This window comes from Giraffa tippelskirchi, chromosome 12, assembly GCF_054371585.1.
Source record: "Giraffa tippelskirchi isolate mGirTip1 chromosome 12, T2T-mGirTip1v1.2.pri, whole genome shotgun sequence".
Classification (NCBI taxonomy): domain Eukaryota; kingdom Metazoa; phylum Chordata; class Mammalia; order Artiodactyla; family Giraffidae; genus Giraffa; species Giraffa tippelskirchi.
This window is the reverse complement of record NC_137286.1, coordinates 44175322-44198611: the sequence shown is the minus strand read 5'-3', so window position 1 is coordinate 44198611 and position 23290 is coordinate 44175322. Positions and strand designations below refer to the sequence as shown.

Genomic DNA, 23290 nt, shown 5'->3' with positions numbered 1-23290 from the left:
ACTTCAGAATCCTGCCAGGACTCCGCTATTTACTCTCGAAACTGTTTCCTAACAGCTCTTGGAGTAACTGGTGCAGAGGTCTCAGCTCAGGTTCCGAGTACGCTGCTCACTAGGAGGAGTGGGGACACAGGGCACCCTTCGTTCTGCCGAGGTTCATAAGTCCTGGTGCCTCCCATCGCCCCACCTCGCAGCCTGCACCCTACCTGCTCAAGCTCACCTGCTTTCCCCACCAATCCCCCAGTAAGCTACATACGATCAAATCTGAGAGGTGATCTGATCCCGAGCTGAAGCCACTGGTGTCCGAGTCAGAAGGGCTGCTAGAGCGAGAGTCCAGGATGGGCCGGGTGTCCAGGCGCGGTCCTCTAATGGAGGGTGCTGGAAATTTGTCCACCAAGTCAGATCCAAGCGGGTCCAGAGGCAGGAAGCTCAAGGGGGGCTTCCCCAGAACATTGCCCAGTGGGTTATGGAGCATGCTCAGTACTAGGAAGAGCGGAGAAAAAAAAATCTCATCACCTCTTAGTTTTCTTCCCAGACAAGAGCTTTCCCTTTACACTCAGAGCAAGACATACCAAGGCAGGACCACCAAAAGCCTGAGAGAACCACAGTGACGAGCATAACGAGCAGATGTACACGCAGGATATCTAATGAGAGGCAGGAAAAGGATGGCTTTCTTAAGACTCGAGTCCCTGGGTCAGTGCCAGCGTTTGGGACACTGTGCCACTGGGGGGTCCTTGTGACAGCCACTACCAATGTCTGGATACACATGCCCATGTCATCACAGGAGACACTGTCGGCACAGTTAGGAAGCCCAAACCATATTCCTTCCTTGCTGCCTAACAACGTGTCTATCAGAAGAACACACCTCACCTTTCTAACACTACATAGCTAAAACACAGAATTCCATGTCATGCCCCAGAAGTCCGGCAGAGCATGAGCATCTATCTCATCTGAGAGGCTCCTGTATGCAGAATTCCAGCCCATGCAGATTCTCTCCTACACAACCCTGGACTTCAAACGTTTAGGATGGAAGCAGTGACGTTGTAGTTAAGCTGTTCTGGCTGACAGTAATCCTGGCTGAGCCTGATACCACCTTCATACAGTTGCCTGCTATGGGAAGCTCTGAGTCTCCGTTTTCTCATGGCATCTTGGGTGGAATACCAACTGCTTCGTAACATGGTCAGGAGGAGTCAGTAATTAAGATAGCAGATGGAAAGCGCTCAGCACAGCAGAGCCCAGTGCACAATAAATATTTAAATATTAAACATCAAAAAAAGAGTGAATCTGAGGCCAGGAGAGATAAGGGAGGTAAAGTGGACAGCAGAAGACAGCAGCATTTTCCCACACTTGGCCCTGGGGAAACAGGAATCCAAAGCAAAGCAAAACACCCTTTTATCCACTAAAAGGGGGTGGGGGGGGAGAGGGCTTTGGCCACGGAGTTACGGTGGCACTGAGGTTAGAAAGAAGTCTCATTACTCTGGTTTTTTTATTTTCATCTGCAGAAAGGGGAAAACACTCCCCTCAAAAACGCTATGAAGTGAAACCAAAATAGCATGTTTACATGTGAAACTGTCTAGTACACGGTGGCTGTGAGTGGCTCCAGCTCACAATTAGTCACTAGTAGTTGAGTGAGACACAGGTCACCTGAGCTGGTTTCCTCTCAGGGTCCAAGTCAGTCTGGGTCTCTGGCTGGGGCTGTGGTGGGTCTCGGGAGGCATGAATAAACCTCTCAAAGCATGAAATCAAAGTGAAAGCATGCTTCCAGGGTACACCATTCACCACAGAGCATTTGCACAGGATCAGATCGGCCCGCTCCCCCCTCAGCCAACCAGAGAGGATCAAGAGAAGGCAGTGTTTCCTTAACTTTTTTTTTTTTTTAATGCAGGGAATGGTCTTGGATGTGTTTATTTTATTGTATTTATCCTTAATTTTTAAAGAAACTGTCCTACCGTTCTCCAAAGCAGATATACCAGTTCACCTTCCCACCAGCACGGGGGATAATCAGTCCCTCCACATGCTGGCCAACACTCAGGAGGGCTGGCAGCCAGTCTAGTATGTGTGTGTGTTGGGGAGTTTATTACTTAAAGACTTCATTTTTTAAGGAAACATTCTTTTAACTAGTTTCCTGAGCACAAGCACTAAACTGCATACTGAAACCAAGTGTCTCTCACGCTTGAATTCTGACACCCATCAGAAATTGTCTGTCAAGTTTCTCAAATATGCCTGACAAAGCCCTGTCTCAACGGCACACAAAGTCCAGGTCCCTGGAATTCATGCTGAGAGGGCGGTGTGAAGATTTACTCCAGGCTCTTCCTCGGAGCTGCAAGACGTGGCAAAAAACAAACAAACAAAAAACACTGTGTATATGTACCACAGCTTCCTTATCCATTCATCTGCTGATGGACATCTAGGTTGCTTCCATGTCCTGGCTATTGTAAACAGTGCTGCGATGAACATTGGGGTACACGCGTCTCTTTCAATTCTGGTTTCCTCGGTGTATATGCCCAGCAGTGGGATTGCTGGGTCATATGGCAGTTCTATTCCCAGTTTTTTAAGGAAGCTGTGGTACATATACACAATGGAATATTACTCAGCCATTAAAAAAAATACATTTGAATCGGTTCTACTGAGATGGATGAAACTGGAGCCCATTATACAGAGTGAAGTAAGCCAGAAAGAAAAACAACAATACAGTATACTAATGCATATATATGGAATTTGAAAGATGGTAACGATAACCCTATATGCGAGACAGAATAAGAGACACAGATGCATGGAACAATTTTATGGACTCTGAGGGAGAAGGTGAGGGTGGGACGTTCTGGGAGAATGGCATTGAGACATGTGTATTGTCATATGTGAAACAGAGCACCATTCCATGTTCGATGCATGTGACAAGGGCTCAGGGCCGGGGCAATGGGATGATCCAGAAGGATGGGATGGGGAGGGAGGTGGGTGGGGGGTCCGGGAAGGGGAACACATGTAAACCCATGGCTGATTCATGTCAATGTATGGCAAAAACTATTACAATATTGTAAAGTAATTAGCCCCCAACTAAAATAAATAAATTTATAAAAAAAAAAAACAAAAACACTGTGAAAACTGACAGTTCTCTGACAATACAGATCACATGTACTGGTCTTAAAAGTGGTCCCATTGCCCTGAAGGGCCTCATCTTTCTTCACATTTTACAGAAACAAGTTTATGGTGGTGAATGAAGAGGTAACAATCAAATCTTAGAGAGCTTTGAAAGTCAGGTCAGGGCATTTAGACTTTATCCTGAGGGAGGGTGGGAGACATGCGGCAGCTCCTGTGAGGACAGCCAAGGGGGCTACCAAGGGCCAAGGGAAGACGGGGCTGGCAGCCAGCACCCGGCTGAGGCTGAAGGTCAAGTCAGACATGGGCGGCTCGCACAGGCAGTGTCAGGAACCTGAGCAGACACGGGGCTGTGCGGTCTTTCCCAAGAGAACGTGAAGGAGGAAATGTGTCCATCGGTGGGCTGATGGACCAGCCACAGAGAGGATGGAAGACATGGTCATGTGTCACAGGTGAACGACACTGGAGGCAAATGGAGAACCAGCAGTGGCCACGTGCTGTCAGCTACCAGAGGAGTGAGGAGCAGATGGGAGAGACAAGGTAAGGGGACCGAGAAGACTGAGTCTCAAGGATGGTGCCATCAGCTTGTGTGATCACAGGTGGCTGAGGTGGGGTGTGTGGAGGCTACACTGCTGGACGGCATCCTTAAATGGACCCACAGTGACAAGCAAGCCTGGGGTTAAAACGTAACATGGATACTGAGCTCCTCAGAGAAGGTAAAGGACTGGGGAACTGGTAAGAAGAATAAAAAGAATGACTGTGAGGGAGACGAGGCTTGGGGGAGAAGCTTCCACCCAAGATAACATCATCCTGAAGGGAAAAACCATCCATCCATCCCCCAGGGACAAACAAGATAAAGGGCAGTTTGTTGATCCCAGAAAAGGGTGGCAGTGCAGACCGCTCCAAGAGTTGAGGGAAAAACAGCATGAACCAGGATGCAGAAAAATACTTAAGGAGATGCCAGGCCCAAATGACTTGTGTCTGGGGGCACCAAGGATGACAAATATGGACTACGGTGACTGTCTTCACCCAACATTTTAAAAAGGTGTTTCTGAAAGCAATGTGGGTGCCAGTGTAGGCCCCATTTCTCATTTATGTTAATCTGTGTTCACGACTGTACTGATGCATCTAATAGTCACAAACCCATCCACCTCAACTAGCTAACAATTTTTTTTTTGACATGCTCACAAACATATCTTGAGGCTTTGTCAAATTCCTGCGTCAAAGCTAGAGATTATGTCTGTAACACTCCAATTGAATAATGAGCCTGTCTAAGAAGAAAATGGCATGACAACCGACGGTGGCCACTAATGAACTCCACTTCCTTAAGGACTCCAAGTTCATGGTCAAATCATCTGTTCAACAATCTGGACCAGGTTCAAGGAAGCTCCGACCACTCACTAACAGCAGCTTCCACTCACTGTACATCTAAAATATTCCAGATACCAAGTCAGAACCACTTTAGATAAATACTCTTAAGCTGAATCCTAAGAACTGGGTATTATTATCCCATCTTAACAAAAGGAAACCAGGGCTCAAAGGTCAAGTGTTTATAGTGAGTTTGTCAGGTAGTGAGTGGCAGAGTGGGACCCAATCCTTTCTGATTTCTTGCTTTATCCTCTGCAACACATCATTCACTACTTTTTTTTTTCCAATACTCAGGACTTTACATCTTCTGGTCTTGACACTTCTCTTTTGTTCAAATTCCTTTAAGACCATCAACTACAGATAAGCTAACTCTGGGATTCCAGAGGTCAGTACCTTGGGATCTAAATCATCCAAGTCTTAAAACTTCCCTAGGACCTTGCTGCTGTAGGAACTCATTAAAAATGTATTCTGGGCCCCACTCCAGACCTACTGAATCAGAACCTGCATTTTAACAAGATCCCCAGGAGATTTGTGTGCACATTAAAGTCTGAGAAGCGTTAATCTAGACAAACCTGAGGCTTGCTACTTCAAGCTTCTAATCAGTTCCCCTTTACCACACCCTTAAACCTTTCCTAAGTAATTCTTTGCTTGACTTAAAAAAAACTGGATTATTCAAACACAGCTTTTACAGCACAACAGCAACTGGCACCCAGGAGTAAAAAAGAAACCAAGGTGGCTACATAAGACATGACCCAGGGAGCTTGATCTCTGAGACATCCCCTTGGCCTGCCACCCACGTTATGGGGGAGATGAAAGAGGAAGAGAGGTCTAACCAGGAACAAACAAAGAATTTTAAAAAGATTGGCATGAATTGTGATAATAGTTTCAGGAAATGTGACAGCCAGGAACAAGCTGAACATTGTGAGAAACATTCAAGACAAGAACTCTGTAAGCTCATACCCTCATACGGAGCAAATACAAAGAGAGCCTGGGCCTAATGTTTCAGGCAGACAACTGCTAAGAGACAAGGAAGAGAAAAATGCTGTGAGGACACTACTGGGTCTCTGGGCAAAACTGGAATGTGACCAATAAGAGCATGAGTTTAATGAGTACCATCAATTTTACGCTGACTGACATTCATAGCTTTTGTTGTATGTCAATGTGTGTTAGAACATCTCTAGTCCTATGGTACAGAAAGAAATCATATAAAGAGATATATAACGAGAGAGAATTGCAAATGATAAAGCAAATGAGGTAAATGTCAACAGGAGAATCTAAATAAAGGAATTTTGTATAATTTTTATACTTGTGATTTTCTGTAAATTTGAAATTTCCAAACAAAAAAAATTTTTAATGACAGGAAGGAAAACTAATCAGTTCTCATTTGACTTTCTTCATCTTTTTCAAGGCAACTGATCGGATCAGAAAAGGGAAATCAAGCACAACTAACTGGGACTAGAATCCCAAGGGGAAAAATGGCAACTGAGTACCTTTGGAGCCTCTGCCTATAAGAGAAATCTTCTTTTAAACTAGCTTTTAAAGGGTCAAAAACACTTGTATAGATATTTGCAGGCACACATGGGTACAGAGTTCTGCCTTCTCCACCAAGCACACCAAAGGACCATCTTTACCACTCATTCCAGTAGTAATCAGTCAACATCTAGCAGAAAGCAGGTGATCAATGCCTGCTGAACAGCACTGCAAGAAAGGCAGTATTGTATCCCCAGGAGCAGTGTGCTCACTGAGGCTATGCCCATTCCTATCAAGGTTACTCAATTTAAGGACACAGTGCTGCCTTAGGTACAATTCGGAGTTATAGGAAAAAACCTTACTTAGTTCATCCTGACCCTGCCCATCACCAAAACAGAGGTTGAGAGAAGAATAGTTACTTGACATATCATATTTGTGACAATATTCCTTCAACTAGTTTCAAATACTTTCTCGAAAGAGAATTAAACATATACAGATACAGGTTGAAGAGGGTCACTCTCCCCAGGATCCTCACAGCCACTGAAAAAACACTTCTACACTGAGAAACAAGAAGCACGGAAGAGCCCCCACTGAACATTATACTAGCCACAGAGGCAAACGGGAGGGGGCAGTGCCATCAGCCGAACATGTAAGATCACCGTGTACCAGAATTAACACACCTAGTCCTGTCAGCACCTCCACACGTCAGTTTCCTGCAAATACTACACTAAAGAGACCAAGAATAGAGGAGTTTGACTAGAAGATACAAGGAAGACAAGAAAACCTATTATCAAGAGGCAAGGATTTTCTAGGGGGGTTGATCTTTTCTTCCACCCACAGAAGGAGCCAAGTTTCCAGAAACCGTCACTCATGGTCCAATGCTCTACGGTGGCCTGTCTGTCTCTAGCCCAACCTCACGAAGGACCCGGCCAGACAGTTCTCTGAGCATCTACAGATCAAAGGGAGGAGAGCAGCAGAGACACTGGGCTCCTCGGGGAGGTGGCACCTCACTTCGGCCCATGAGACCACATCTCCCCTCTACAAGGATGCTCAGTGAGCAGCACTGGTTCCCACCAGCCAGGAATCGAGATGGAAAGAGCTGGCATGTCTTCCTAACTTGAAGTATAAAATGTACCCACTGGAAAGTCACTCTCTTCAAGCCATACAACCTAAAATCCAGTGGAAGTGACAGGTCCCTTATGCTATAGGCCAGTGACTGATCTCAACCTCCACTCCCCCTCACAGGGCAGAGCGCTTCATCAAGGTCAGATGTCGAATGTTAACCTAGATGGATTAAGGGTGGGGTAGGGGGCTGTCCTATAGTCACCTTACAGTGGTGGCCAAGGCCCTGACCTCTTCAACTCTGTTCCTATCCTTACCTCTACAACTCAGGGAACACGGAAGTCTTGAGGTTTACCAGGTGTCCCCAGCCCTGGGGGCCAAGTGGATGGTGGATCCTCATTTTGCAAATGTGACTAAGGAGAACCGTGTCCTCTGCTTCAGCAGAGGACCCACCCCACCTGCACACTAGCAGGAATCCACAGCGGCTACAGACGGCTCTCGGCGAAGTCACAGGGAGGAGAGGACCTGGCAGAGGGTTCCAGCTCATTAGTGCTACTTCAGAGGGTACAAGAGACCAAATCAGCAGTAGTATTTTTAGACTGTTAACTTTCTCCACTTTTACCCTTCTGTGCCACCTCCTGTGGGTTTTACAGCTGAGTCACGGCTCAAGTTTTCAGAAGCCTTCCCCGGGCACAAAGGCATCAGAGTCTGACTGCGGCGGCAGCCAGGCAACAAGGGTCCGCACTGTCAGACACCGAGCCTGAGCTCAGCTCAGGAGAGCCCATCACAGCTGCGTGCCCGCCTATCTGATGGGAGAAGTCATGAGAGACACCCAGACCAGGAGACATTATCTCTAGCCTGAAATGATGATGATGTTATTTAGTTGTTCAGTCCTGTCTGATTCTTTGTGACGCCGTGGACTATACCCTGCCAGGCTCCTCTGTCCATGGGATTTCCCAGGCAAGAATACTAGAGTGGGTTGCCATTTCCTCCTCCAGGGAATATTCCTGACCCAGGGATGCAATCTATGTCTGCTGCATTGGCAGGACGATTCTTTACCACTGAGCCACCTGGGAAGATCCCTAGTTTGAGATACAAGGCCACATACCTGGAACCTTCTTCCCTATACCAACCCTTGGTTCTAGGCTGCCTGCTCAAAATCTACCTGAAGGCACAGGAGGAAGGCGGAGAGAGCAGTACGCACTGCAGACATAATAGAAAGCTAACAAAATGCTCTTTTCCTGTGACCCCAACCCTGCAACTCCACATCACACCCCAGCTCAGGCAGTGCTCTTGTGAGTCTGAACTCCCTCCACCAACTCTGGATCCCACAGGTCCAAGGTGGTACCCAACACCGCCCTTCTCCCTAGTCTCAGTCACTGGACAAGTTTTATCACCTGAGGAAATGACCTGCTCAAGTCCCAGGTAAAGTCAGCACTACCTGGTCCCTGCACCCAACCTCCTCAAGTTCCTGTTCCGCAGGGAGGTATCCTGTTGTCCTAGTGCTTCTCAGGCCCCCCTCCTCTCTGCACTGAAAGTTACTCCTCAGTAAACTACCTGACTCCAAAGCAGAATTCATGGTCCAGAGTATGACAGAAACCTTCTGCAAGGGCACCATCACACCCTAAAAGCTATGGGGGCTCAGAGATACCGATCATTTGGGACCATCTGTCCGTCAGGATGATCACACAAGTAGGAGGCAGAAGAGAGACCTTGTCTGAACTCTGAAGTTCAAACTCACCCAGAATTAATTCGGCACTCACCATTCATTCAATAAATACCTGCTAAAACACGAGGACCAGGCACTGTGCTACACACTGGCAACAGAGCGGTGAAGAACTGGACAGCCAAGGCAGATGTGAGGATAACTTGGCTGGGCCCAGAAGGCCATGTTCCACAGGGAAGAACCCAACCCTGTTTTCAGTGTTGCCTCAGAAAGGTTATTTGGAAGCAGAGCAGCAGCAGGAACAAATTGCTGAAGACTCCCCTCTCACCCCAGGCTTAATCGGCCTGAAGACAGCGGGAAGCCTGCAAGTTCTCCAGCACAGGGAACATGCTATTCACTAGTGAGTAGCTGGGACAGAAACCATGGAGGGTGAACAGGTTAATCCCCAAGGACTTCTAAGGAGAGTGGGTGAGAACAGGATGTGTCCTTTGGCACCCTCAGACTGAGCATCTGGTCAGCCCACTGGGTTTCTGCAAAGGCACTCATTAGGAGCCCTTATTTCCAGGTCCCCTGAAGTAGGTTCTCAGTCACCCCACTTCCTGCTGAGTAATGCTGCGTGCAAAAGAGTCACTAGGGGAAGGCAGGGAGACAAACACATCAGGTGCACAGCTGACGGGCTGAGATACAGGGTGAAGAGGGTGTCAGAATTGTCTGCCTCGTGCCCTGGCCTTGGGGACCTCTGCAAAGGAGACCTCATGGCCAAGCAGCCCTGGAGTTGTATACAGAGACAACCCACTGTGAGCATTCTGCTCAAGAGTTTGGGCTCTGTCCACAGGAGCCAGATGGCAGAGAAAGCACAAGAGGCTCGGGATCAAAGAAACCTAGGTTCAAATTCTGGTAGCTGTGTCACTTTTGGCATTCTGCAAGCTCTGTGAGCGTTACTTCCTCATCTTTGATATGGGAACGGTAATAGTACCCATTTTACAGGACTGTGAAAGCATTAAAGCCACGTGACACACTTCACATAGGAAATAGTTGCTAAATGGTGATTAGTCACTCTCCCCCCATCCCAGGACATTAGGGATCAGGGCCTTCATGGCCCTCCTGTTCCATTACAGGACTTAAGACACTGCAAGTAGGAAACGTCACTGGGGTCACTTTTAACGTTCATCTTGCCCTCACGGGCAGGAAGGCTTCCTTCTCAGCATGAGTTGAGGCCTCAAGGGTAGGCACGGTCTGGAAGGGAGGTGCCTCACAGAGCACCACACCCCAACCAATGCTGGCCTTGCAGGAACAATGCTCAAAAACAGATTTCACCCTAGGGTCTTCCTGCAGGTCCCCCAGGCCAATGAAACCCACAAGGAAGAAGGACTCCAGCCCCTGGAGACAGGTCCCCATGGGAGAATCCAATGAAATGTTGCCCCAATGCCAAAAAATTCCTTAGGGGAGAAAATGGAGTCCCTGAGCAGAGCAGCTGTCATGTTGTATTCGGTATATAGTCCCATCTATTTCCCCACAATAGTCAAGGGCATTTTTAAGGGAAACAACTTTATCACTGGTGCACCTTCAGTGCCTAACACAGTGCCTGGCACTCAGCCAGTGCTCAGTGTGTGTTGAATGAATTTAGCCAAGATTTCTCCGGGAAGAGCCCTGCTGCCTCCAACCTCGCCCCCTACATGCTGCTCAGAACCTGAGAGCTGTAGAGAATGGTCCGATGAGAGCCAGCAGCCCCACGGGGCAATGTATCGCCCAGCAGAGCCCAAGAAGAAGCCTGCAACACGTGCTCCTCACAGAAGCAGCAAGGTACCCAGCTGTCTGTCTGCAAGGATGACTCCCCAACTGTCCAGAGCTGCTGAAATGCTTCCTCCCTCCCTGGAGAAACCGAGCTGGCTGCTCTTCAGATGGGAAGGCAGTGTAGGCACTGGAATGTGGGCTGCATGTTCCCGCATCGCTGGCAAGGGTGCAGCTGGCTGGTGGGAGGGCTGCGTCCCACTCCAGGAGGCAGTACCCTCCTGTGGGCTTTCCAAGAAGGCTCAGGGAAAGAAGAGAGATGGCCATCACCCCAGCTCCCAAGTCCAAGGATAACACGGGGATCAGGGAAGGGTGAGTGTGTCCTTAGCCCTAGGAAAGGAAGACATAACCCACACTAACCCTGCCCATGGCCATTTAAATCATACCACTGGGATGATCTTCTGGGTTCCCCATGGATGCTAGGGCCACAGAGTATAGGATCTCTCAGATGCAGAAAATCACATAATATTTGTAACTAAAGTGCTTGGGATGTGGGGAAGTAATCAATCTCCACTTTAGAGACAAAGAGCTACGAGCTCAGGCCTTTCAGGTGGGTTGCTGGGGAAGTTGAGAAAATTGTGGCTGGACTCAAGCCTTTTTTTTTTTTTTTTACATCCTGATTTCAGAATGACTTTCAGGCCAACCTCTCCAAGCCCCAAGTTGGCCTCTCCTGCATTTCTATGTGCTATAATGCATTCCAGAAGGGCCCCTGTAGCTAAGAGAAGCCAGAGCCAAGGAAGGGCCACACCCAACTTGAGACCAGAGAAGGACGGTGCCCTGGTCAGACACTGGTCACCTTCTGTGCAGTGGGCTCTCCGGTCTTCTGTTCAGAGTCAGCAGTGAGGGTGGGGACAAGGTCAGATTCACATGCCTGCCCCCACTCCCCGGCCAGCTTCAGGGTACCAATGTGAAACAAACTGCCAGGGCCTCAAAGCCGAGATGTCTAGGCACGGGACAGTAAACAGTGACACCACACTTCCCAGCCCAGGGAAAACCCTGAGTCAGCTAACAGCTAGTACTTCAAGAAATTCTACCTTAACCCAGAGGTAGTTACTTAAGGTAAAGCTCTTCCTCACCTGAGAGGAAAAAAAAAAAGCCCAGTCTCTACCCCCCTACCCCCTCAATCAAATGGGATTTACCAAAACAACTGGGCACTGAAATGCCAACAGACACAACAGTCCTAGGCTCTACAAAGCATTCTAAAAAAAGACCTGCGCCAAACAGGGTGGAGGCCAGAGGAACCTTGCTGCCAGGTTCTGGAGTGGGGGTGGTTGAGGGGGACAGCAGGCTCTGTGAACCCCACTGTCAGCACCAATGGCAAATGGCTGCCCCCACCCTCGCTTTCCATATTCTTAAAAGTATCTGCTGCCAAGATGCTCCTTATTAAGGTGTAACTCACATAAAGCAAAATACTTAAGATTTTTATGTATAGTTACAGTTATTTCTTAAGTTCACATTTCTTCCTGAATGCTTCAGGATTTGCATCTGGCCAACCCACCCCCTTGAACCATGAGAGGGAAATTAATGGGCAGTGGGAAGGTCTGAGCAGAAGCAGTTAGAGGGGTTGCCAAGAAGCCCCCTTCAATCTATCCCCATCGAATCCTTCCAGGACGACAAGGGACCCTAAGGGGAGTGGCTCTTCCTTCATCCACTTGGTCACCCTTAACACAAAGAAAAAAAGAAAGAAAAAAGGCCTCCATAGCTGAGTTACCCCACCCGGCTCACCCTGCCTACCCCCTTTTCCAGGATCAATGCTCTCAGCCTTACGTGAAGCCAACTCCAATACCCTAGGATTACCCAGCCTCACTTATGGCTAAAATTCTTCCCTCGCCATGATTCAGGGACCACCCATCCTTTACACAGAGCTCCCTAGTTTTAAAAGCCACTGGGAAATAGAATCTGGACATCCAGTCATCAGCCCTTAAAGTCCCCTCCCCCGCCTAAAAGTGTTTTGCTTCATCATCTCCAAGGCAGGCCTGGGCACTGGGGGTTCGGTGGATCTTTTCTGCATAAGGCTATCACCTTGGGGACCCTTCTCAGGGCCACTTCAGGTACAGACTAACAACTCCAGGGAATTTATCAGGTTAAGTGGGAAAGCGGTGCCTGCCTTTACGAGCCACCATCTGTCCTGCCACACTCACAGCCAGCATTTCCATCTTCTGCAAAACAGCTCCATGTTGTATGGGGGGGCGCGGAGGGGGATGCAAAGGGGAAGAGAACAACTGTTGCTGTGGATATCCTTGCTCCACACCCCAAGCACCCCCCCCCCCCCGCCGGCTCATCTTCCGGCACTCACCCGAGTGTGTGCTGCTCTGGGCTGAGGAGTCTGAGTCCTGGGTGCTCCAGGGTCGGTCCCAGCCTGTGAGGCTCAGGGACTGCAGGCCAAGGCACAAGTCATTTGCATCTGGGAGGCCACGGGAAGAGTCTTGCGCAGAGGTGGGGAAAAGCATCCTGCTTGTGACTGTTTCTTCTGAGTCCTGGAAGTCTGCTTTGGACAGGAAAACAGCAGAAGCCCAGAGTTAAGGGCTGTTTCCCCAGGATTATCAACAATAAATAATATTAAGAATAGTTTCCTCAGGCTTGAGGACCAGACAACCAAGCTGGCCGGATACTGCAGCCGCTGCCTCTGCACTTTTGGGGGTGTTAAAGCAGGAGCGGCTGCCATACAGCCCCCTCCCCACACACACACCCCTATCCCGTCTGCATTACAGACTGGGCCAGCATGTGATCAGGCTGCTGATGCTCCCCGCTGCCAGTGACATCAGCCGGCTGAGCCGTGCAATGGAGAGCGGCATCACCCCTCAGAGAGCGGGGAGGAGCAGGGGACGGCAGGGAGGGGACTTGCCTCCCAGGGAAGACAGCACAACAGCCGCTGGGAACAGTCCGGGTGCGGTGCTGGTAAGTCTGGCTGCGAGGCAGCGCCCTCCGGTCTCCAGCAATGGTGGCCAAGCGGCCCGAGGCACGACTGAAGTCCTCTCTGCTGACAGTGGAGCCAAAGCAGCAGGCTGCCTGCTCGGCCAGCTCTGCCCTCCTGCCCCTCCCTCCCCTCCCTCTGCTCTCCGCCCCCAAACCCAAAAACACTCTAGTCCTGGACCCTCTCCAGCTGCTTGCTCAAGCCCTGGTTTTGCAGCCCAATGCAAAGCTTCACAATTCTGCTAGCAAAAATCTGTGTGCTCCAAGTGGCCCCTGAGCCCTACCCTGACACAGCAGTGTTTACCGCCAGGGGTGGGACAGGCTTCAGAAAACACAGCTCACTCGGACCCTGGGGAACGACACCTGGTGCTCCAGGCTTGTCAGCAGCAGCTGATCACCAAGAAAGGGGTCAGTTTCAGCAGGGGGCGGGGGAGTCACTGGGCCACCCACACGCCAGAGTTAAGACCTGTCCTGACAAGGATGTGCTTAGTCGCTCAGTCATGTCCGACTCTTTGGGACCCCATGGACTGTAGCCTGACAGGCTCCTCTGTCCCTGGGGGATTCTCCAGGCAAGAATTCTGGAGTGGGTTGCCATGTCCTCCTCCAGGAGATCTTACCAACCCAGGGATTGAACCCAGGTCTCCCGCATTGCAGGCAAATTCTTTACCATCTGAGCCACCAGGGAAGCCCCCTGACTAGGACACTTACTCCCTGTTCCCAAGTTCCCTCACTCCAAAAGGGTGGGCATCAATCTCATAGCAGGACCAGCTCCCCCTCCTGCACCTGCAGGCGCAGACGAGGAAACACTCCCCTAACAGAGTCTGATCAGACCCAAACAGCAGAAGCGACCTCGGAGGGAGGTAGTTATGTGCCTGTCAGAGCCCCAGGTTTAGGAGCTCACAGCCCCTGACTGCTGCTCCAGGGGTACTCAGAGCACACCAGCCACAGGAGGGGTCCTGGTGCCTCTGGCTGCCCAGACCCTCTCTCCAGGCAGGGGAGCTGCTTGGGACCACAGCCCTATTCCCATGACCAGTCACAGCCCCAGCACCAAGTCCAGCTCTGCCCAGAGCCTCTGGGACCTCTGCCACTTCCCATCTGCCAACGTACTCTCCTACATCCGTCTCTTCCAACATGACCTCCAGTCACAAGGCCTCGTCCTTAGAAAGGAGGATACAGTGAGGGTCCCGGTCACATGGAAGGCAGGCTGCTCACACTGAGACCTGGGACCCTGTTCGCTCTGCCATGTTACAGCAAGAAGCAAACAGACACAGGAAGCATGCCCACTTGGGACCACCCCGGACAGGGTACAAGGTGGGCAGAGTGGGAGCTACTGCTGTTAGCCACAGGAACAGCTGGCCAGAGCCTCCAGAGCGTCCCCTTCTGTCCACAGGCGCTCAGGCACAGCAGAGAAGGGGAGAATGGCCAGTCCGTGGGAGGGACTCCACCCCTCGGAGAGTTTTTTTTTTTTTTTTTTTATAAAGAGCTTTGCTGCTGTGTCATCCATCCACGTTATTCCTGTCTGGCTGTAGATACTCTGCCTGCTCCAAGCCTGTGTCTGTCAAAGCCTCTTCACCACTGCACAGGCTGAGCAGGAACCCACCGTGCTGGTGCTGCTGCCACCCTGGACCACCCCCCCACCAGCTTCTCTGTCCACCCTTCCCCCAAGCTTACAATATACTTTAAAAATAATCCATATGTACGTTATAAAAACATAATGCTTCCTTTAAAAAAACCCATATATAAGTACTCATCCCCCCTTACAAACTCTCTGTATGGTCCCTTCCACCACACTGTGAGCACACCCACATCTAGAAGCAATCGTTTCTCCCCTCCCCAGCTAAAACCAGGGCCTTTGTGTTTACGGGGACCCCATCCGCAGGCAGAGAGAATCTAGCTATCAACTATGCTCTTGCTACCCAAAGTCTAGCGTGGCCAACCAACAAAATCAGTATCACCAGGACCTTGTTGTACAGCCCCTCAGCCCCCATCTAAAACTTATGGAATTGATCTACCTCTTAATAAGATTCCCTGTTGACGTTAATTCTGTAAAAGTTTGAGTAGCACTGGTCTATACAACTACCACAAACTTCCAAACCCAAGCAGAAAGACTTCAGTCCTGAGAAGCAGGTCCATTAAAGGTCAGTTCAGTTCAGTCACTCAGTCATGTCCAACTCTTTGCGACCCCATGGACTGCAGCATGCCAGGCCTCCCTGTCCATCACCAACTCCCAGAGTTTACCCAAACTCATGTCCATTGAGTCGGTGATGCCATCCAACCATCTCATCCTCTGTCATCCCCTTCTCCTCTCGCCTTCAATCTTTCCCAGCATCAGGGTCTTTTCAAACGAGTAACCATTAAAGGTCACTTAGGAACAAATGGCTGCAAGCCATCCAGGAGCCTGGAGGTCTAAGTACAGTATGCCTCTCCCTTTACTACCAGCACACCAACTGACACATCACCTCTACCTTTATCCCGACATTCTCCATCCCACTGTTTTGTTCAGATAAAGGTTTGCACTACCATTGTAGAATTCCTTCACTAGGTCCTCCAATTAACAGAAGACATACCTGTTAAACCTTTAGTGTGGTAGGCTAGGAAAAATTAAGTGGCTTTAAAAGTTTTATAGATCTTGCTTTACTCACAAGATCTGCCATTGTGTGATCTCAGTCAAGTTACTAAACCTTTCTGAGCATCTTTCACCTGTAAAGTGGCAACAGCAGCTATCTCTCAGGTGTTTTGTGAGGATTCCATACAGTGTTCGGTACAGTGTCTGGCACAAAGTACTGTATTGGTATTTTGCTTTCAGTAGGTGACCATATAATTTATCATCCAAACCAAGACACTTTTGAGAGAGAAAGGGGGCAAATATTAATAACCCTACCAATGCAACAAGTTCAAACAGACACTGTCCTAGGTGGACTGGCAGGCATGATTCAGTCTTATCTGTGGCCATTTGTGTTCAGAAACCTTTTACCCCAAAAGCTTCTTTTCTAATGATCCCAGCTCTCCAAATTTACCCATTCTGCTCTACCCCTTCGATCTGTATTGACAGAAAGTCTGAGAAGTAAATGGTCAACATGGGTGAATGTTCAGTAAGCTGAAAGGTCTGAAATTCAAAGGCTGATTTTACTGAGGAAAGCCTGTCTTTGCTTCTCAAACTCACATCTGATGCTGGGCAGGAACTTGACCCCTTTTATTGGAGGATATTCCTTATAATCTTTAGTCAAGCACACACCAGACACTCCGAAGATACTAAAAGCCTGGAACCAGCATGTGATGAGGTGAGACTACTTCTAAGGCAATCTGTTTGAACAAAGACTCTCAGCTTACACACTTTATCAACTCTAACCCTACAAGTTTCCATATCAATACCTACGTAACATTTCTGATTAAGTTTCTTGATTTGGTTCAGAATTTTAAAATGATCTCCCTTTGAAAATATGTTACCTTATTCATAATCACCCAAATTTCTTAGCAACCGAAAAACTCAAGTAAACTGACCCAAGTCCAAAGTCTGTCACAGTCTAGAACAGAATGACCGCTGAGAGGATCAAAATGCAGAGGTGACCCAAGGGCTCTGATTCTAGGGCTCAGAGTTGTATCCAACTCTCTGCGACCCCATGGACTGTAGCCTACCAGGCTCCTCTGTCCATGGAATTCTCCAGGCAAGAATGCTGGGGTGGGTTGCTATTTCCTCTTCCAGGGGATCTTCCCGACAGAGGGATCAAACCTGGGTCTCCTTGCAGGCAGGTTCTTTACCACTGAACCACCTGGGAAGCCCTCCAGAGGAGTACAGCCTCACCTCTAATCTTTTCCATCCTCAGTCTGAGAACCTGTCTGTCCTCTGATGACTCCTCTGTCAACAAGACTTGGCATGACATTGCTCATGGTCCTCTGCAACTATCATCCTTGAGCATCTGGCAACTAGGGAGGTGAAACAAGGAGAGAAGAGTGACTTCAGGCCACCACTTATGAAACCATTAGGCAGGTTCCATAGTATAAAGGTCCATGGTGCTTGCAAGAAGTCAGCTGAGGCCCCCAGGAAACACAAGCTGGCTTCACAGAGCAGATGCCTCATGAGCTGATCCTATGGGAAAGGGGATCTAGTTCAGAGGAGGTAACAAGAGAGAAGGTAAGCAAGGTTTGTTTGGGCCAACCAAGCCAGGAAGAACTGAGGCAGGAATATGAAACTGATGCTCAGGAGTGTAGTGAGCTGTCTCTTTACACTGTTAAACAAGAATTAATGTGGTCAAGGGCTCAGGATGAACCAGAGATCAGAGCTAGGGAAGTGGTCAAGGACATATGGGATGAAATGGAGGAGGAGGAAGGCAGAAAAGCAGATGGATAAGGAGGAAACAGAAGGAGTTGGGGGCAGGGAAATATGTTAAATGACTTAACAGACTACAAAGCTGTATCTACATCATAACTATGTGAAAATGTTGTTTGTTGATAGATGTTGGTAAGGGAACACAGAAAAACACAACTTAATGTGTGAGGGTAGCAGGCCGCTCATGGATTTATCTTCCTTTAGTCATTGCACAAACAGTATCACAAAAGTGGTGTTTCTCCTTTTGTTTTCTTCTTTAGACTTTCGACAAGCACACTGTTACAGTCTATACAGCAACCATACTTGAACTCTTTTACAAAACCTCAGCTTCACCTCCAAATCCAGTCCCTGGGAACAGGAGAGAAGAACGCTGCATCACTGGTCCCCATTAGATTTCCTCTAAATAACTGACTTTACAGTTATTTAAGTTGAGGCTACTTAAATCAATGCTTTATGTTCTAGAAAGTGTTTTTAAAGCTCATAAAGTGGCATTTCTAAGAATGTATTTCTAAAAAGACCATTTGAAAGACTATCCCCCAACCCTGCCCCTGCCAAATCAGGAAAACAAAACGATTCTGTAAATCCATTTTGGTAACCTGAAGCGAAAGAGCAACCATGCAAGAAGTCAGACACCTGTCAATATCATGTTAACCACTGTGTGTACTGGGGCCCCTGACCACTCACGCCAGGAAGACTGCATGTTCCCCTAAAGCAGTGCTTTTCAGACTTTCAAGGGCATAGGGATGACTCGGAATCAACAACACTGACTCTGCCTCAGTAGGTGTGGGTTGGGCCCTGGAATCTGTGTTCTTAACCTACTCCCAAGTGATGCCTACACTGCTCATGTGCTGACGACACTTCGAGCAGTCCGAGTTTAAAATGGTCTTCCTACCCCAGTCTCTCTCTTCCAGGTAATTCACCCCATTCTTACTCAACACCCCTCCTCACAGTGTTCGTTCTCCCTAACAAGTGCCCTGACCAGTTTCCTGTTACCTCTCAAATCAAAGCCGATCTTCAGGCTGCAGCTTACTTATTAACCTTTCCTCACACTGGTCATCAAACTTTAAAGGCTAAACTTGAGTCAGTCACAACTCTCTGGAAGTTCACACTCTAAAAGACAATGTACCGTTAACCTGAGTGTTAATTACAGTAGTTCAGAAGACAGAGAATGCATGATGCATAGATGCTCAAGGAAACCTTCCTTATAATTTCAGCTACACTCTAAGACATATTACAGATTAAGGTACGAGAGAACACCAGGTTTACTTTGTACTTCCGACCACAAAAGTATAATCACTGGCTTATTTTAGTCTTGACCACACTAATAATCTTCAAATGAATTCTGCAATTTATTCCAAAACGATTTCTATAATGTTTCTGGAAATAAATACTAACAATTTTAAACTTTAAAATGGCATACACCATGTTCACAAAGTGGAAAATCCAATACTATTAAAAAGCTAATTCCTACCAAATTGATTCACATATTCAATAAAACCCCAATAATATACACGCCTTCAGATTATTTGGGGGAAGGGCTTTTTAAACAAATGGTGCTTGAACAACCAAATATCACTGGGGGGTAGGGAATGAACCTTGACCTCCAACTCACACCATATGTGAACATTAGTATGAATCAGAGAGCCCTAAAAGTTTTAACTTTTTAAAACTTCTCTAAGAAAACGTAGACTATCTTTGTGAGCTTGGGTTAGGAGGATGCAGAGCAAGGTTTCTTACAGAGGACACAGAAAGCAATGATCATCAGAGAAAGTTTTGATACACAGGACTTACCAAAATTAAAAATGTCTGCTCATCAAGACACCATTAAGAAAATAATTATGCAAGCTACAAAATGGTAGAAAATATCTGCAATCATACCTAACAAATGGCTAGTATCTAGAGTATATAAGAAATCTTAACAACTCAAAAGAAAAAAATTTTTTTAAAAGCACACTTAAAAAAAGAGCACAGAATCCTCAAAAGGCCTTTCACACACAGATATACAACTGGACATTAAGCACTTGAAAAACTGCTCAACATTATTAGTCATCAAAGAAATGCAAATTTAACCACAATGAGATACTACTACATACCCACCAGATGGCTAAAATTAAAAAAGACTGCTCCATAGTTTGCCAACATTTGGGGATGCCGATCAGAACTTCCATACATTATTGTATGATGGTTCAATAGCTTTTAGAAAAGCTCTGCTGATTTTTTATACAATTAAACATATACAATTCTATGACCCAGCACTTCTACTCCAAGGTATTCAACCAAAAAGAATGAAAAAGTATGTCTACAAGGAGACCTGCACATGAATGGTGACCGAAACTTTATGCATGATCACCAAAACCTGGAAAGAGTTCAAGTGACCATTAACAGGAGAATAAAATATGGTGTATACACACATATGCTAGAATAGTTCTCAGCAATAAAAAGGAATAGACTATTGATGCTTGTAACAACAGGCTTCCCAGGTGGTTCAGTGGTAAAGAACCCGCCTGCCAATACAGGAGATGCGGGTTCGAATTCTGTGTTGGGAAGATGCCCTGAAGGAGGAGATGGAACCCACTCCAGTATTCTTGCCTGGAAAATCCCATGGACAGAGGAGCCTGGAGGGCTACAGTCAGTGGGGTTGCAAAGAGTCAGAAGAAACTGCAACTAAAACAAGATGCAGCCGCAGAGATCAATCTCACGACACTGAGTGAAATGAACTTTATGTAAAAGTACCTATATATATGATTCCACTTCTTTCAAGTTGTAGAAGAAGCAAAGCTAATAAACACTGAAACAAGGTGGTTGCCTCCAAGGGATACAGGTGGGAGCCAACTGGGAAATGGGATGAGGAAACTTTGAGGTGACGGCAAGGTACATTTTGTGGGGAGTTTCATCCATGCATTTGTCAGAATGCACCTAATGACATACATTCTTCTGCATTGCTTGTGCATTTCACTGTTTATTAATTTTACCTCCAAGAACCTCTAAACAAATACTGAACATTAGAGTCAATAGGCATACTCAAGTATTAGGAGTAAATTATACCCATGTCTCCAATTCACTTTGAAATGCATCATAAAAGGAGATGGACTGATAAATGGTTGTGTGAGTGCACATGTCACTCAGTCACGTCCGACTCTTTGTGACCCCATGAACTGTAGCCCACCAGGCTCCTCGTTCATGGGCTTCTCCAGGCAAGAATACTGGAGTAGGTTGCCATTTACTCCTCTAAGAGATCCTTCCAACCCAAGGATCAAATCAGTGTCTCTTATATTTCCTGCACTGGCAGACAAGCTCTTTACCACTAGTGCCACCTGGGCTACAATAAATGGTTAGGGGGATATATAAAGATACATAATAAATGATTGCTGCTGCTAAGTCGCTTCAGTCGTGTCCGACTCTGTGCGACCCCATAGACAGCAGCCCACCAGGCTCCGCCGTCCCTGGAATTCTCCAAGCAAGAGTACTGGAGTGGGTTGCCATTGCCTTCTCCAAATAAATGATTAGGGGCATATATAAACAGATATGTCATAAAGCAAATATGACAATGTCCATCGTAGGATCTAGGTGGTAGGTATCATGGGTGCTCACTTTACAATTTATTAATCTTTTCTGTATGCATGAAAATGTTCACAATAAAGTGGTGGTGGGGGGGATGAAGTTACTTTTTCTGACAAAAAGCGAATCTGAATGAAGTAATTGGTTTGATGATAAGAACCAACTTCATTAAATCAGATTTTATGGTTGACATTTTCCATAAGCAGAACAAGTTAAAATCTACAGACCCAAGGTTTTGACAAAACATAAAAACATAATTAAATCAAGTGAGAAGATAAAAAGCATCTTAAGGGAATTCCCTAGCAGTCCAATGGTTAGGACTCCATGCTTTCACTGCAGAGGGCCTGGGTTCAATCTCTGGTTGGAGAATGAAGATTCTGCAAGCTGCACACTGCAGTAAAAAAAAAAATTTTTTTGTTTTAAAATACTGTATTTGTAAAGGCGTATTTTAAATTTAACAATATTTTAATTTTCTCAATCCTTTAGTTAATCTGAGTTAAACAGGGTCTCTAAGTGAAAAAATAACAATAGTCATTTGAAATCTCCATTAAGCGTTTTTGGTATACTTTCCCCAAACTGAGAAATTCAATGACCGATGTCTCAAGTAACAAATCTTTTCACAAGTTAGATGGTTTCCAATTCCTTCTTTTCAATAAATATGAAGGAGTGAATGGAACTGTCAGCAAGTAAATGACTAAAAATAGATGACTGATTTTTTGCATATAAGTTAAGGAGGGAGTTCAAACAACTGAGTGATATTGCTCTAATGCCTTCATGTCCCATCTACTTATTTATGTGAACAAGTTTACTCAATAGGGCACAGATATATAAAAACAGAAAATAGGAATGTATTTGGTGTTGAAATTCTGAGTCATTCTGGCAATAAGTGAGTCATCCAAAATTACATGAGTTATAAAAATGCCTCATTTATCTCATTAAGAAGCGTTTCCAATAAATAATTACTAAATAAAGAAAATTTTTATCAAAAATTTTAACCTTTAGATTGTCTTAATCAATTGTCCTAGCAATCAATGGCCACAGCAATCCAAAACACTTATAAGCCTTTCAGTCACAGGAAATAATTTAAAATTTCAATTTATGTACTACTTTTGTTGCAGAGAAGTTTAACATGTGATCAACAGAAGACTGAAGTATAAAACATTTCATTAGTATAAAATTCCGTGGGAGAAGTAGACTAGAAATACAAGTAAAGGAGAAAAGCAATGAGAAATTCTCTACGATTAAAGAGCTAATTTACAGGTCTCTAAACAGATAATAAGTATAAAAATCTCTACAAATTTTGATTCCACTAGATACCTTTTCCAAATGAAAATATAGATACAAAGTTAAACACGCAAGGTGTACATTGTATGTTTAAAATTTTTATTTAAACATTTTAACCATTTTCAAGTGTATTATTTAGAGGCATTAAGTACATTCACATTTTTATGCACCTATTACCACTAACCATTGCCAGAACTTTTTCATATCAAAATAAAACTCTACCCATCAAACACTAACTCCCCACTAACCCTTCCCAAGTGCCTGGTAACCATCTTCTGTCTCTAAACTCAACTATTCCAGCTACCTCCAAGAAGTGGAGTCATGCAGTATTTGTTCTTTATGTCTGGTTTATTTCACTTAGCAAGAATATCATCAGAGTTTATCCATACTGCAGCATGTATCAAAATTTCCTTCCCTTTTAAGGAGGAATAATTTTCCATTGGATGTATATACCACATTTTGTTTATCCATTTGTCTGCCCATGGACATCTGGATTACTTCCTTCCACATTTGGCTGCTGTGAACAGTGCTGCTATGAATATCAGTGTACAAACAAACATGTATTTCCATCCTTGAGTTCCCTTCTTTTACATACGTATACTTAGAAGTGGAACCGCTGGATCATATGGTAATTCTATGTTTATTTATTTTTTAGGAACCACCATACTATTTACCACAACAGCTATACCATTTTGCATTGTGCAAAAGCACAAGTGTTTCAATTTCTCTGCACCCTTGCCAACACTTACTATTTTCTG

The 23290-nt window shown here is 46.3% G+C and overlaps 1 protein-coding gene across 50 annotated transcripts in view; it reads right to left on the bottom strand.

Moving 5' to 3' along the window:
* The window catches only part of CPEB1 (cytoplasmic polyadenylation element binding protein 1), a 112533-nt gene that overhangs the window by 12982 nt on the left and 76261 nt on the right, over window positions 1-23290 (bottom strand). For 21 of the 50 annotated variants that reach the window (XM_081546889.1, XM_081546902.1, XM_081546892.1 and 18 more), the window contains exons 3-4: window positions 12747-12935; window positions 254-480 (exon numbers count right to left, since the gene is read on the bottom strand). In XM_081546889.1, coding sequence (XP_081403015.1) covers window positions 254-480; window positions 12747-12900 — 381 coding nt within the window. In that variant the 5' untranslated portion in view covers window positions 12901-12935. Of the gene's footprint in view, window positions 1-253; window positions 481-12746; window positions 12939-13295; window positions 13428-17165; window positions 17288-23290 lie in introns of all 50 variants that reach the window. The other 29 variants (XM_081546871.1, XM_081546886.1, XM_081546870.1 and 26 more) reach the window with 4 other exon arrangements.